Source organism: Ranitomeya variabilis, chromosome 6 (assembly GCF_051348905.1).
Source record: "Ranitomeya variabilis isolate aRanVar5 chromosome 6, aRanVar5.hap1, whole genome shotgun sequence".
Classification (NCBI taxonomy): domain Eukaryota; kingdom Metazoa; phylum Chordata; class Amphibia; order Anura; family Dendrobatidae; genus Ranitomeya; species Ranitomeya variabilis.
This window is the reverse complement of record NC_135237.1, coordinates 574,598,390-574,615,694: the sequence shown is the minus strand read 5'-3', so window position 1 is coordinate 574,615,694 and position 17,305 is coordinate 574,598,390. Positions and strand designations below refer to the sequence as shown.

At 48.8% G+C, this 17,305-nt stretch overlaps 1 protein-coding gene across 1 annotated transcript in view; it reads left to right on the top strand.

Moving 5' to 3' along the window:
• Nucleotides 1-17,305, top strand: part of LOC143783142 (cytochrome P450 2C25-like) — a 326,648-nt gene that overhangs the window by 236,803 nt on the left and 72,540 nt on the right. Inside the window, exon 7 of the mRNA XM_077271461.1 lies at nucleotides 14,917-15,058. Within this exon, the coding sequence (XP_077127576.1) occupies nucleotides 14,917-15,058 (142 nt within the window). The remainder of the gene's footprint in view (nucleotides 1-14,916; nucleotides 15,059-17,305) is intronic.

Genomic DNA, 17,305 nt, shown 5'->3' with positions numbered 1-17,305 from the left:
GACCCCACTCTTCAAGACCGTGATTGATGTACCCGAAGACATGCGAGAAGCGTGCGCCAGGAAGGGTGTGCATGAGGCCTTCAGAAAAGCAGTGGAAGCGTGTAGTGTGCACTGGGCACCAGAGACTAAACAGTTGGTCATACTGTCGACTAGGGAAGTCACGGTGAAGCGGGTGGCTGTCCTGAGGGATATGCACCTACACTGCCTTCGTACAAAGCAGAAGATCATTTTGAAGAATGATGAAGCCGTTCGACGTTTGGAGCGTGAAAGGAAAGCTCTTAGTCGGCTGGGCTTAGTGGAAGACACAGTCCAAGTACCCAAAGCTCTGGTGGCGAAAGTCAATGGGAAACTTGGGAGAGTGATGCAGGAGATGGTGGATAAATCCGGTCTGAAGAGACTAAGGATACCAGCTGATGAAGAGGTCCAGATCATGGATGAAGATGGGATGGTTCCGTTCCTGGTTGTCGGATCCAGAGAGAGTCTTAGGAATATCCGCATGCTTCTGGAATATTGCATGGCATACCTAACGGAGGTAGAGCTGCTGAGACTTGAGAGACTGCAAGTTAATAAACAGCTGCCAGAGAGGCGAAGAACTTTGCGTAAGACCGGAAGTCCTCAAGCTGAAGCTAACAGAGGACATAGAGAAAAGTGGATGGATTCCTCTCCAGGCAATAAAGACCATGGGAGAAGGTGGCCTGATGAAACAGGTAGAAGCAGTGATGCCTCAGTCAGCTCAGGGTTAAGTGACCTAAGCAGGAGATCCTGTAGCAGACGAGAGGACAAGGGTTCAATAACAGGCTCTGACTTAGATAGACGGTTTGACTGTCAGGGACGACTGAGAGGGGTCTCTAGTCGGTTTAGGATAAGTGCCAAGCCCCATGGCTTTAGGCAGAGGGGGGGAGGTATGTAGCATGGCTAAAGGGTGTCTAATCGACAGGAGGTATGTATCACAGAGAAGGCTTGTCGCTGCGATGTAACCCGGAGTGTTTTTTGCACATAAAGCAATAAGGAGTTGCTTAGTATATTTGGGTCCGGGTTACGGGTAGCTATGAGAGATGGGAGGGTCTGGCTACCCATATACCTCACCCCTTGGTAAGGGGCATAACCATGCCTATCTATGTGTGTTTCAGGACCTGTGGTGATGTCACACTCCCCTGACTGGCCATGTGATAGGTACCTGGGTGTGGTTTCAGGCTTCATAATGGAGGTGTGTTTGGCACATGTTGGTGAGTTTGGAAGTCTGTCAGAGTGGACACACTTCCATGTGTCTTGGCTGGACACTGCAGAGTGGCCTGTGTGTTGGACGGTTCCAAGTGGGGACAGACGTCCTGGAAGCACACAGAGACCATATTTAGGCTGGAGAGCCTACGTGCTGGACATGGCACAGCCTGTATGCCTACAGGTCTGAGAGAGAGCGGAGCTCTACTATGGACACTGAGGACTTATCCGTCTGATGTAAGACTGTTTACCTTTGTTTTGCTGACTTAAATTGTTTATGGAGTGAATAAACCTACGTGAACGCTGAAGAGAATGTGCCTCCTGTTTCCTCTTACGCACGTGAGCGAGTGAACCCTTACACCCTATACTGAGCCGCTGCTGCTGTATGTGTCCCTATTACTGCACCTGATACCCCAATACTGAGCCGCTGCTGCCATATGTGTCCCTATTACTGCACCTGATACACCAATACTGAGCCGCTGCTGCCGTATGTGTCCCTATTACTGCACCTCATACCCCAATACTGAGCCTCTGCTGAGGTATGTAACACTATTACTGCCCCTGATACCCCAATACTGAGCCACTGCTGCCGTATGTGACCCTATTACTGCACCTGATACCGCAATACTGAGCTTCTGCTGCCGTATGTGTCCTTATTACTGCACCTGATACCCCAATACTGAGCCTCTGCTGCTGTATGTGTCCCTATTACTTCACCTGATACCCCAATACTGAGCCTCTGCTGAGGTATGTAACCCTATTACTGCACCTGATACCCCAATACTGAGCTGCTGCTGCCGTATGTGTCCCTATTACTACCCCTGATACCCCAATACTGAGCCGCTGCTGCCGTATGTGTCCCTATTACTGCCCCTGATACCCCAATACTGAGCCGCTGCTGCCGTATGTGACCCTATTACTGCACCTGATACCCCAATACTGAGCGGCTGCTGCCATATGTGTCCCTATTACTGCACCTGATACCCCAACACTGAGCCGCTGCTGCCGTATGTGTCCCTATTATTGCACCTGATACCCCAATACTGAGCCTCTGCTGAGGTATGTAACCCTATTACTGCACCTGATACCCCAATACTGAGCCGCTGCTGCCGTATGTGTCCATTACTGCATCTGATACCCCAATACTGAGCCACTGCTGCCGTATGTGTCCCTATTACTGCACCTGATACCCCAATATTGAGCCTCTGCTGCCGTATGTGTCCCTATTACTGCCCCTGATACCCCAATACTGAGCCGCTGCTGCCGTATGTGTCCCTATTACTGTACCTGATACCCTAATACTGAGCCGCTGCTGCCGTATGTGTCCCTATTACTGCACCTGATACCCCAATACTGAGCCGCTGCTGCCGTATGTGTTCCTATTATTGCACCTGATACCCCAATACTGAGCCGCTGCTGCCGTATGTGTCCCTATTACTACACCTGATACCCCAATACTGAGCCGCTGCTGCCGTATGTGTCCCTATTACTACACCTGATACCCCAATACTGACCCGTTGCTGCCGTATGTGTCCCTATTACTGCACCTGATATCCCAATACTGAGCCTCTGCTACCGTATGTGTCCCTATTACTGCCCCTGATACCCCAATACTGAGCCGCTGCTGCCGTATGTGACCCTATTACTGCACCTGATACCCAAATACTGAGCCGCTGCTGCCGTATGTGTCCCTATTACTGCCCCTGATACCCCAATACTGAGCCGCTGCTGCCGTATGTGACCCTATTACTGCACCTGATACCCAAATACTGAGCCGCTGCTGCCGTATGTGTCCCTATTACTGCCCCTGATACCCCAATACTGAGCCACTGCTGCCGTATGTGACCCTACTACTGCACCTGATACCCCAATACTGAGCCGCTGCTGCCATATGTGTCCCTATTACTGCTCCTGATACCCCAATACTGAGCCGCTGCTGCCGTATGTGTCCGTATTACTGCACCTGATACCCCAATACTGAGCCGCTGCTGCCGTATGTGTCCCTATTACTGCACCTGATACCCCAATACTGAGCCTCTGCTGCCGTATGTGTCCTTATTACTGCACCTGATACCCCAATAATGAGCCGCTGCTGCCGTATGTGTCCTTATTACTGCACCTGATACCCCAATACTGAGCCGATGCTGCCGTATGTGTCCCTATTACTGTACCTGATACCCCAATACTGAGCCGCTGCTGCCGTATGTGTCCCTATTACTACACCTGATACCCCAATACTGAGCCGCTGCTGCCGTATGTGTCCCTATTACTACACCTGATACCCCAATACTGACCCGCTGCTGCCGTATGTGTCCCTATTACTGCACCTGATATCCCAATACTGAGCCGCTGCTGCCGTATGTGTCCCTATTACTGCACCTGATATCCCAATACTGAGCCACTGCTGCCGTATGTGACCCTATTACTGCACCTGATACCCCAATACTGAGCCGCTGCTGCCGTATGTGTCCCTATTACTGCACCTGATACCCCAATACTGAGCCGCTGCTGCTGTATGTGTCCTTATTACTGCACCTGATACCCCAATACTGAGCCTCTGCTGCCGTATGCGTCCTTATTACTGCACCTGATACCCCAATACTGAGCCTCTGCTGCCGTATGTGACCCTGTTACTGCACCTGATACCCCAATACTGAGACTCTGCTACCGTATGTGTCCCTATTACTGCCCCTGATAGCCTAATACTGAGCCACTGCTGCCGTATGTGACCCTATTACTGCACCTGATACCCCAATACTGAGCCGCTGCTGCCGTATGTGTCCCTATTACTGCACCTGATACCCCAATACTGACCTGCTGCTGCCGTATGTGTCCCTATTACTGCACCTGATACCCCAATACTGAGCCGCTGCTGCCGTATGTGACCCTATTACTGCACCTGATACCCCAATACTGAGCCACTGCTGCCGTATGTGTCCCTATTACTGCACCTGATACCCCAATAATGAGCCACTGCTGCCGTATGTGACCCTATTACTGCACCTGATACCCCAATACTGAGACTCTGCTACCGTATGTGTCCCTATTACTGCCCCTGATATCCTAATACTGAGCCATTGCTACCGTATGTGACCCTATTACTGCAACTGATACCCCAATACTGAGCCGCTGCTGCCGTATGTGCCCCTATTATTGCACCTGATACCCCAATACTGAGCCTCTGCCATGTGTCCCTATTACTGCACCTGATACCCCAATACTGAGCCACTGCTGCCGTATGTGTCCCTATTACTGCCCCTGATACCCCAATACTGAGCCTCTGCTGCCGTATGTGTCCCTCTTACTGCCCAATACCCCAATACTGAGCCTCTGCTGCCGTATGTGCCCCTATTACTGCACCTGCTACCCCAATACTGTGCCGCTGCTGCCGTATGTGCCCCTATTACTGCACCTGCTACCCCAATACTGAGCCGCTGGTGCCGTATGTGTCCCTATTACTGCCCCTAATACCCCAATACTGAGCCGCTGCTGCCGTATGTGTCCCTATTACTGCATCTGATACCCCAATACTGAGCCGCTGCTGCCGTATGTGTCCCTATTACAGCCCCTGATACCCCAATACTGAGCCGCTGCTGCCGTATGTGTCCTTATTACTGCACCTGATACCCCAATACTGAGCTGCTGCTGCCGTATGTGTCCCTATTACAGCCTCTGATACCCCAATACTGAGCTGCTGCTGACGTATGTGTCCCTATTACAGCCCCTGATACCCCAATACTGAGCCGCTGCTGCCATATGTGTCCTTATTACTGAACCTTATACCCCAATACTGAGCTGCTGCCGTATGTGCCCCTATTACTACACCTGATACCCCAATACTGATCCGCTGCTGCCGTATGTGTCCCTATTACTGAACCTGATACCCCAATACTGAGCCGCTGCTGCCGTATGTGTCCCTATTACTGCCCTGATACCCCAATACTGAGCCGCTGCTGCCATATGTGCCCCTATTACTACACCTGATACCCCAATACTGATCCGCTGCTTCCGTATGTGTCCCTATTACTGAACCTGATACCCCAATACTGATCCGCTGCTGCCGTATGTGTCCCTATTACTGCCCTGATACCCCAATACTGAGCCGCTGCTGCCATATGTGTCCTTATTACTGAACCTTATACCCCAATACTGAGCTGCTGCTGCCGTATGTGCCCCTATTACTACACCTGATACCCCGATACTGAGCCGCTGCTGCCGTATGTGTCCCTATTACTGAACCTGATACCCCAATACTGAGCCGCTGCTGCCGTATGTGACCCTATTACTCACCTCATACCCCAATACTGAGCCGCTGCTGCCGTATGTGTCCCTATTACTGCCCCTGATACCCCAATACTGAGCCTCTGCTGCCGTATGTGTCCTTATTACTGCACCTGATACCCCAATACTGAGCCTCTGCTGCCGTACGTATCCCTATTAGTACACCTGATACCCCAATGCTGAGCCGCTGCTGCCATATGTGTCCCTATTACTGCACCTGATACCCCAATACTGATCCGCTGCTGCCGTATGTGTCCCTATTACTGAACCTGATACCCCAATACTGAGCCGCTGCTGCCGTATGTGTCCCTATTACTGAACCTGATACCCCAATACTGATCCGCTGCTGCCGTATGTGTCCCTATTACTGCCCTGATACCCCAATACTGAGCCGCTGCTGCCATATGTGTCCTTATTACTGAACCTTATACCCCAATACTGAGCTGCTGCTGCCGTATGTGCCCCTATTACTACACCTGATACCCCGATACTGAGCCGCTGCTGCCGTATGTGTCCCTATTACTGAACCTGATACCCCAATACTGAGCCGCTGCTGCCGTATGTGACCCTATTACTCACCTCATACCCCAATACTGAGCCGCTGCTGCCGTATGTGTCCCTATTACTGCCCCTGTTACCCCAATACTGAGCCTCTGCTGCCGTATGTGTCCTTATTACTGCACCTGATACCCCAATACTGAGCCTCTGCTGCCGTACGTATCCCTATTACTACACCTGATACCCCAATGCTGAGCCGCTGCTGCCATATGTGACCCTATTTGTTGTGAATTCTGCTCCTGGGCTCCCTCCGGTGGTTATAAGTGGTAGTGCTGCCGTCTTTGGATCACAGCATTCATCAGGTGTGTCCGCTTATTACAATTCTGACTGGGCTATTTAGTCTTGCTGATCCTTTAGTCAGTGCCAGTTGACCATTGTTTGTTGGAGGATTCACATCCCTGCCTGGTTTCTCTGGCTCTGCTGCCCAAATCAACAAAGATAAGTTCTGGCTTTGTTTTTGCAGTCCACATGCTGTGGGCCTTATAGTTCAGTGCATTTCTATGTTTTTTCTTGTCCAGCTTTGTCTGTGTAAGGATTTATTCAGCCATGCTGGAATCTCTGGAGATGCAGATATACCCTCCATATCTTTAGTTAGATGTGGAGATCTTGTATTTTCTGTGGTGGATATTTTCTAGTGTTTTAATACTGACCACATAGTACTCTGTCCTATCCTTTCTATTTAGCTAGAGTGGCCTCCTTTGCTAAATCCTGTTTTCAGTCTGTGTATGTTATTTCCCTCTCCTCTCACAGTCAATATTCGTGGGGGGCTGTCTATCCTTTGGGAATTTTCTCTGAGGCAAGATAGTTTTCCCGTTTGTACCTATAGGGGTATTTAGTCCTCCGGCTGTGTCGAGGTGTCTAGGATTGGTAGGTACATCCCACGGCTACTTCTAGGTGCGGTGTTAAGTTCAGGGCCTGCGGTCAGTACAGGTAAAATCTTCTCCAGAGTACGTCTCATGCTGCTCATAGGCCACCAGATCATAACACCTATTACTTCACCTGATACCCCAATAATGAGCCGCTGCTGCCGTATGTGACCCTATTACTGCCCCTGATACCCCATTACTGAGCCGCTGCTGCCGTATGTGTCCCTAATACTGCACCTGATACCCCAATGCTGAGCCACTGCTGCCGTATGTGTCCCTATTACTGCATCTGATACCCCAATACAGTGCCGCTGCTGCCGTATGTGTGCCTATTACTGCCCCTGATACCCCAATACTGATCCGCTGCTGCCTTATGTGTCCCTATTACTGCCCCTGATACCCCAATACTGAGCCGCTGCTGCCTTGTGTCCCTGTTACTGCCCCTGATACCCCAATACTTTGCCGCTGCTGCATGTGTCCCTATTACTGCCCCTGATACCCCAAGACTGAGCCGCTGCTGCCGTATGTGTCCCTATTACTGCCCCTGATACCCCAAGAGTCAGACTGAGCCACTGCTACCATATGTGCCCCTATTACTGCCCCTGATACCCCAATACTGAGCTGCTGCTGCCGTATGTGTCCCTATTACTGCCCCTGATACCCCAATACTGAGCCTCTGCTGCCGTATGTGTCCCTCTTACTGCCCGATACCCCAATACTGAGCCTCTGCTGCCGTATGTGACCCTATTACTGCACCTGATATCCCAATACTGAGCCGCTGCTGCTGTATGTGTCCCTATTACTGCACCTGATACCCCAATACTGAGCCGCTGCTGCCGTATGTGACCCTATTACTGTACCTGATACCCCAATACTGAGCCGCTGCTGCCGTAGGTGACCCTATTACTGCCCCTGATACCCCAATACTGAGCCTCTGCTGCCGTATGTGTCCTTATTACTATACCTCATACCCCAATACTGAGCCACTGCTGCCGTATGTGTCCTTATTACTATACCTGATACCCCAATACTGAGCCTCTGCTGAGGTATGTAACCCTATTACAGTGTAATAGGGTGCAGGGTTGCGTATGTCACCACGGAACAGACAGACCAACTGTTGGAGGGGATTTATTAACAGGGGTAAAATTCTCCTCGCAGGGAGTAAACAGGGGGTTAATAGAGGTAAAGCAAGCAATATAACAGTACACAACTAGTAAACTGAAGGTATGAAACAGTTAAGCAGAATAGTAATGAAAAAAACGAGTGTTCTTGTAACTTATCAGTCCAGGGAAATCCTGACTGGAGGGTCCTTATTCCAATGTGGGTACAGTCACCAGCAGCACTTGAAGAGTCTGAAATCTTTCCTGTCTTCTGAGAACTGGAGACTCCAGGGTTAAACTTTTGCAGTCTGTTCTTCTCAAAGTGAAACTGGAACCAGGAAATAGCACAGTCTCCATCACTGCTGCAGGAGTCTCTGTGCACCAGGCTGACAGTCTCTCCGTAGTAACGATGTCAGACACACACACTGGGCAGTAACTTATCACACTCAGGGATCTTTTCTTGTCACTGCGGTCACCATGGCTGCACTCGAGTCACAGTCTCTGCGGTGTCAGGTAAGGAGTCTTTTCTGATTCAGGAGGCTTCAAAGTCTACACCCTCACATAGAGCCTTCACTAAGGTGGGTGTCTCAGTCTCAGTGCCCTCACGGGGAGCACTACCTTTAGGGGAGCACAGCGCTCCAGCCTGCCCTCTGTTTGGCGCGCTGCCTTCTCTCTGCTCTCCCGCTCTTTTCTGACCACACCTCTCTCTTCCCAGCAGTCACCTTGTCCCCTCTGTCCAGGGCAGAAAGTCTTCCCCCAACAACCCAGCTGTCTGACTATGTGGTTCCAGGCAAGGAGCAGGGAAAGCAACCTCCTTACATTTGCACCTGATACCCCAATACTGAGCCACTGCTGCCATATGTGTCCCTATTACTGCACCTGATACCCCAATACTGAGCCGCTGCTGCCGTATGTGTCCCTATTACTACACCTGATACCCCAATACTGAGCCGCTGCTGCCGTATGTGTCCCTATTTCTGCACCTGATACCCCAATAATGAGCCGCTGCTGCCGTATGTGTCCCTATTACTGCACCTGATATCCCAATACTGTTCCTCTGCTGCCATATGTGTCCCTATTACTGCCCCTGATACCCTAATACTGATCCGCTGCTGCCGTGTGTCCCTATTACTGTACCTGATACCCCAATACTGAGCCACTGCTGCCGTATGTGTCCCTATTACTGCACCTGATACCCAATACTGAGCCACTGCTGCCGTATGTGTCCCTATTACTGCACCTGATACCCCAATACTGAGCCGCTGCTGCCGTATGTCCCTATTACTGCACCTGATATCCCAATACTGAGCCTCTGCTGCCGTATGTGTCTCTATTACTGCCCCTGATACCCCAATACTGAGCCACTGCTGCCGTATGTGTCCCTATTACTGCACCTGATACCCCAATACTGAGCCGCTGCTGCCGTATGTGTCCCTATTACTGCACCTGATATCCCAATACTGAGCCTCTGCTGCCGTATGTGTCCTTATTACTGCCCCTGATACCCCAATACTGAGCCGCTGCTGCCGTATGTGTCCCTATTACTGCACTTGATACCCCAATACTGAGCCGCTGCTGCCGTATGTGTCCCTATTACTGCCTCTGATACCCCAATACTGAGCCGCTGCTGCCATGTGTCCCTATTACTGCACCTGATACCTCAATACTGAGCCTCTGCTGAGGTATGTGTCCCTATTACTGCCCCCAATACCCCAATACTGAGCCGCTGCTGCCGTATGTGTCCCTATTACTGCACCTGATACCTCAATAATGAGCCACTGCTGCCCTATGTGTCCCTATTACTGCATCTGATACCCCAATACTGAGCCGCTGCTGCCGTATGTGTCCCTATGTCACGATATGGTATGAAATATCATATAAGTTTAGTTTCTCTTGCTAGCTTGCTGTGGGCTAAGCCCCCCTTCTTGGAGTGATTCTGCAACAGCTTTTATGGCTTGTAGCTGCGAATTCCTGACTTTCAGCATCCAAGCCCCTCATCCCCGTCGCCAAGTTATTTACGACCGGCATCCCTGCAGTGGAAAGTGACCAGCTTAAACTGGTGGAGAAGCTTCCAGAATCCATAAAAGTCCTTTGTTCTGTTTTTTAAACTATTAGGCAAACCATTTAAGTTAGAAACAGGAAAATATATATTCTTAATCTCCCACGGTGGATCTATCCGCCGCTCTAAACACCGGCTTTTAACTCCATCTGGTAAAGAAGTAGGGATTTATCTGTAAATATGCATCACAGATAGGACATATTTGATCTCATTAGAATGCCCATGTTAATACGAGATGAATGCTGGGTTTGTTATGACTATGACATGTTCTGGAGCAGAGATACAAGCATTAGAAAAACTGTATGACAATTACTAAGACTGAAGAAAGAGGAGGGCGATCGTAACTCAACCCTTTTTGGTGATGTCGCAGGCTGCAGGTTATAAGTTTCTGGCAGGCTTCCAGCAGTCAGTTCAGTTTTTTACCTGAAGAGCCCTGAGCAAGTCCTAATGCACTGGGAAGTATGGGAACTCCAGTAGCCTGGTTGCCTGCAATGCTCTGAGAACATGTGAGTGTTATCTTTTCTCCTTTAATCCGTTTTTGTTATAATTACCTTGTACATATTTGCAATTGTCTCTTTTTGGAACATCTTTGTAAAATATTTTGATAAAGCACTGCCTAAACTTTATGGAGTATAATAATTAATACTAGATTCGTTCTCCTGCTCTAAAACGTACCCTGTCTCTTGAAGGGAATTACGCTACTGTGTTGGGTTAGCTTCGGACCCGTTTAATCAAAGCTGGTGGCAGCATACCGTGCAGGCCTTTGGGTGTTTTTGTAGCGACTGCGGAGTTGATAATTATTGTTCCTGCCTGAGTGGGAGTAGTTTATCGCGTCGCTGCAGCATGCCCAATAGCCAGTACATAGCAGGCAGCCTTTCTGGCGACTAATTAAACCTAGGTGCAGTACCTAATCTGACCTGACAGTAAGGGGGGTGCCATAGAGCTGCAAGGTTTAAGTCGAACTGTAAGCGGGATATTCATAGATCCCTGCAGTTCATGGTATATTGAAGAGCAGTGGGATACCTAAAATAAGCCCCTGCTGTAAACTAAGAGGTCAATAGCCTTGTGCGTGTTTTTTTATCACATTGTAGCAGTGGAGGGATAACTAAGATAAGCCCCCTGCACATGTGAAAGCCGTCTGTTGGCCTAAAGTCACCCCGATCCGTGACGTAGGGGTGACTGTCATGGTGTGAATCGTGACAAATTGGTGGCAGCGGTCAGGAATCCTGACACCCTATTACTGCACCTGATACCCCAATACTGAGCATCTGCTGCCGTATGTTTCCCTATTACTGCACCTGATACCACAATACTGAGCCACTGTGCCGTATGTGTCCCTATTACTGCCCCTGATACCCCAATACTGAGCCGCTGCTGCCATATGTGACCCTATTACTGCACCTGATACCCCAATACTGAGCCGCTGCTGCTGTATGTGTCCCTATTACTGCACCTGATACCCCAATACTGAGCCGCTGCTGCCACATGTGTCCCTATTACTGCACCTGATACCCCAATACTGAGCCGCTGCTGACGTATGTGTCCCTATTACTGCCCCTGATACCCCAATACTGAGCCGCTGCTGCCGCATGTGACCCTATTACTGCACCTGATACCCCAATACTGAGCCGCTGCTGCCATATGTGTCCCTATTACTGCCCCTGATACCCCAATACTGAGCCGCTGCTGCCATGTGTCCCTATTACTGCACCTGATACCCCAATACTGAGCCGCTGCTGCCATGTGTCCCTATTACTGCACCTGATACCCCAATACTGAGCCGCTGCTGACGTATGTGACCCTATTACTGCACCTGATACCCCAATACTGAGCCGCTGCTGCCGTATGTGTCCCTATTACTGCACCTGATACCCCAATACTGAGCCGCTGCTTCCGTATGTGTCCCTGATACCCCAATACTGAGCCACTGCTGCCGTATGTGTCCCTATTACTACACCTGAAACCCCAATACTGAGCCGCTGCTGCTGCCGTATGTGTCCCTATTACTGCACCTGCTGTGCGGTACAATAATCATGCTCCACACAATACCACCACCACTGTGCCCCTTACATAGTAATAATGCCACATTTTTGCTCTCTAGATAGTAAAATTCCCCCTAGTAAATATTAATGCCCTATGTTAGTACCCTCCAAATTATGTTCCTAAAAAGTAATACCCCATATGCAACTTTGATGGTGACAATACTCCAAGTGCCCCTATAACAATAATGGTTCTTAAGTGCCCACTTAACATGTAATAATGTTCCCTGAGTCCCCCCCATGTAAGTAACAATGACCCCAGTGTAACAGATTCGAGCAGGCGTTGATGTGATGACTCTTTTGGCTTCTCTCAATTCTCTTCTATTGAGAGTAGCCAAACCTTTCTAGGCGCCACATACACATAGCAAACATGGTCGTATGACCGCCTGATAACGCCAGTGATATGGGGGCTCATGCAGCAGGCGCTCCCTGTCATGATTTGGCAATCTGCAGTCACATAAAGTGCAGGCAGGTCCATTTTCAGACATTACAAGCCGTAATTAACTTTATAATTAATTGCTTCTTATTATTAAAGCACCACTCCAGTGGGGCTAGCTTTTTTCACCACTGGAGTGGTGCTTTAAGTGCAATTCCTTTCCCCAGTCACATACTCAACCTCCGCCGTATTCACCGCTTTGTGCACCGCTCCAGTCCCGTGGCTCAAACTTGAGCGCAGCTTATGACTGGCCAGAAGTTAGAATCTACGTCTCAAGCGCTCAATGTAAGATTAGAGACCTCCGAACCGCTCCATGAATCACTGGGGCAGTGGACAAGTTACAAACTGCAGGAGATGAAGCCAAGAGATGGCAAAAATGCCAGAAAGTTAGTATCAGACAGTTGGTAGAGGTCTTGGATTTTAAGGCGCCACATCAGTGATGAAATAAAAAAAAGTGCTGGTGTGGTGCTGTAAAGGGAATCTGTCACCCTTCTTTATGTGTATGACCTATTAATATGGGCATACAGGTGATAGAAATGTTACACTGGTCCAACCTGTTTGCCTCATTTTAGCGGTCTTGTTGCTGAGAAATGTTATATTATTTCCTTATGCTAATGATTTCTTCCAGGCTTCGTGGCATGCAGTGCTTGTACGAAATCCCTGCCTCCTCTCCTCATTATAATGCCACCCCCTCCCAGTTATGGCGCCAGAATTCTGAGCCTGTGAGTCACCACAATCTGATCCTCATCCTCCGTTCTATGGGCGCTGCATTAAGGGATCTTCTGTGCAGGCGCCAGCGAGTCACTGATAAGGTGCTCTCCCCACTTCCTCCCTGCACAGCCATAACTAGGAACCATGTGTACATGATGATGACTATGCAGGGAGGAAGTGGGGAGAGCCCTTTATCAGCGCGCACACCAGAGGTCCCAGTGACTCGCCAGCGCTTGCGCAGAAGATCCTTGAATGTAGCGCCTATAGAAGGGGGGATGAGGTCTGTATTCCTGAGAGAGTGCAGGGTGCAGGATTCCGGGGCCGTAACTGACACTTATGGAAGGGGGGTAGTATTGTAACGAAGACAAGGGGATTTCTTACAGCAGCGCACGCCCCTGGAATAAATCATTAGCATACAGAAAAAATATAACATTTCTCATCAAAAAGACCATTAATATAAGACAGACAGGTGAGATCAGTGTAACATTTCTATCACCTGTATGCCCATACTAATAGGTCATACACATCCCGGGGGGACAGGTTCCCTTTAAATGTGATGCAGCTTATGGTTACAATAGGGGGCTTTCTATACTAATACTCATAAAAGACCCTACGGGTAAGAATCAAAAGCCCCCGACCTCGCCATCACCAGTCCCCCAAATAGCAACTATTACATGTAACAGAGTGCATGTCATATCATAACAAAACAGTACAATAATCAGCCCCCAGGGCCCTGTCACCCTTCACCCACCTCATCCCTCACAATACCCTCAAACTCTCACATTCCCCCTCCCTTGCCCTGTCTCCCTCCCCCACTTCAGCCCCCACTATACCCCATCCTCTCACATTAAACCCCTCAATGCCCTGTCCCCCTCCATTTCAGCCCCCACAATACCCCCATCTTCTCACATTCACCTCCAGTGCTCTGTCTCCCCTCCCCCACAATACCCCCATCCTCGTACATTCACCCCCAGTGCCCTGTCCCCCTCCCCACTTCAGCCCCCACAATACCCCCATCTTCTCACATTAAACCCCTCAATGCCCTGTCCCTCTCCCCACTTCAGCCCCTACAATACCCCCATCTTCTCACATTAACCCCCTCAATGCCCTGTCCCCCTCCATTTCAGCCCCCACAATACCCCCATCCTCTCACATTCACTCCACAGTGACCATGACAGGCCTAAATTAATCTAATAAATTTCATCCTCACTTACCAAGTTTGCAGGCAGGGAGGCAGGACCAGGTAGTGTCTGAGTGAAATGCAGGGTGGGCACTAGGACCCAGCGTGCCTGAGCCAATCCGAGCATGCACAAAACTGCAGCCTGACAGAAGATCCTCAGGTCAGTAAAGCCCACACCCTACAGTGCAGCAGGGAGACTGCAGTCGGCCACTGTGCTACCAGCATGCAGAGTCTCCGTCAGGCAGGGGAGAAGGCATTTTGCTGCTCTCCTGCTGTGCTGTGTTCTGCCTCAGAGCTGCACTCACTATTCTGCTAGCTGTCAACAGGCAGGTGCACAGCTGTCCCTAATACGTTACCCAGCTTACTATGCAGACGAGCCTGTGTACCCAGATCGTGGTTAGTCCTCTAAACCCCAAAACATCATAAAGACAAGTCCTGTATAATAATCGCTCTTCTGCTCACCCTCAGGTTGAACATGAAACTGATCCTGACTTCTGTGACAAAAGTCTCCTCGTGATGGTTGTAGGACTTTTAGAAGCAGGAACAGAAACCACAGCTTCCACACTAAAGTTCACCCTAGTGCTGATGGCGCATTATCCAGATGTACAAGGTATGAATCTGTTATACTCCAGAGCTGCACTCACTATTCTGCTGGTGCAGTCACTGTGTACATACATTACATTACTGATCCTGAGTTACATCCTGTATTATACCCCAGAGCTGCACTCACTATTCTGCTGGTGCAGTCACTGTGTACATACATTACATTACTGATCCTGAGTTACATCCTGTATTATACCCCAGAGCTGCACTCACTATTCTGCTGGTGCAGTCACTGTGTACATACATTACATTACTGATCCTGAGTTACATCCTGTATTATACCCCAGAGCTGCACTCACTATTCTGCTGGTGCAGTCACTGTGTACTTACATTACATTACTGATCCTGAGTTACATCCTGTATTATACTCCAGAGCTGCACTCACTATTCTGCTGGTGCAGTCACTGTGTACATACATTACATTACTGATCCTGAGTTACCTCCTGTATTATACTCCAGAGCTGCACCCACTATTCTGCTGATGCAGTCACTGTGTACATACATTACATTACTGATCCTGAGTTACATCCTGTATTATACTCCAGAGCTGCACTCACTATTCTGCTGGTGCAGTCACTGTGTACATACATTACATTACTGATCCTGAGTTACATCCTGTATTATACCCCAGAGCTGCACTCACTATTCTGCTGGTGCAGTCACTGTGTACATACATTACATTACTGATCCTGAGTTACATCCTGTATTATACCCCAGAGCTGCACTCACTATTCTGCTGGTGCAGTCACTGTGTACATACATTACATTACTGATCCTGAGTTACATCCTGTATTATACCCCAGAGCTGCACTCACTATTCTGCTGGTGCAGTCACTGTGTACTTACATTACATTACTGATCCTGAGTTACATCCTGTATTATACTCCAGAGCTGCACTCACTATTCTGCTGGTGCAGTCACTGTGTACATACATTACATTACTGATCCTGAGTTACCTCCTGTATTATACTCCAGAGCTGCACCCACTATTCTGCTGATGCAGTCACTGTGTACATACATTACATTACTGATCCTGAGTTACATCCTGTATTATACTCCAGAGCTGCACTCACTATTCTGCTGGTGCAGTCACTGTGTACATACATTACATTACTGATCCTGAGTTACATCCTGTATTATACCCCAGAGCTGCACTCACTATTCTGCTGGTGCAGTCACTGTGTACATACATTACATTACTGATCCTGAGTTACATCCTGTATTATACTCCAGAGCTGCACTCACTATTCTGCTGGTGCAGTCACTGTGTACATACATTACATTACTGATCCTGAGTTACCTCCTGTATTATTCCCCAGAGCTGCACTCACTATTCTGCTGGTGCAGTCACTGTGTACATACATTACATTACTGATCCTGAGTTACATCCAGTATTATACCCCAGAGCTGCACTCACTATTCTGCTGGTGCAGTCACTGTGTACATACATTACATTACTGATCCTGAGTTACATCCTGTATTATACCCCAGAGCTGCACTCACTATTCTGCTGGTGCAGTCACTGTGTACATACATTACATTACTGATCCTGAGTTACATCCTGTATTATACCCCAGAGCTGCACTCACTATTCTGCTGGTGCAGTCACTGTGTACATACATTACATTACTGATCCTGAGTTACATCCTGTATTATACTCCAGAGCTGCACTCACTATTCTGCTGGTGCAGTCACTGTGTACATACATTACATTACTGATCCTGAGTTACCTCCTGTATTATACTCCAGAGCTGCACCCACTATTCTGCTGATGCAGTCACTGTGTACATACATTACATTACTGATCCTGAGTTACATCCTGTATTATACTCCAGAGCTGCACTCACTATTCTGCTGGTGCAGTCACTGTGTACATACATTACATTACTGATCCTGAGTTACCTCCTGTATTATTCCCCAGAGCTGCACTCACTATTCTGCTGGTGCAGTCACTGTGTACATACATTACATTACTGATCCTGAGTTACATCCAGTATTATACCCCAGAGCTGCACTCACTATTCTGCTGGTGCAGTCACTGTGTACATACATTACATTACTGATCCTGAGTTACATCCTGTATTATACCCCAGAGCTGCACTCACTATTCTGCTGGTGCAGTCACTGTGTACATACATTACATTACTGATCCTGAGTTACATCCTGTATTATACCCCAGAGCTGCACTCACTATTCTGCTGGTGCAGTCACTGTGTACATACATTACATTACTGATCCTGAGTTACATCCTGTA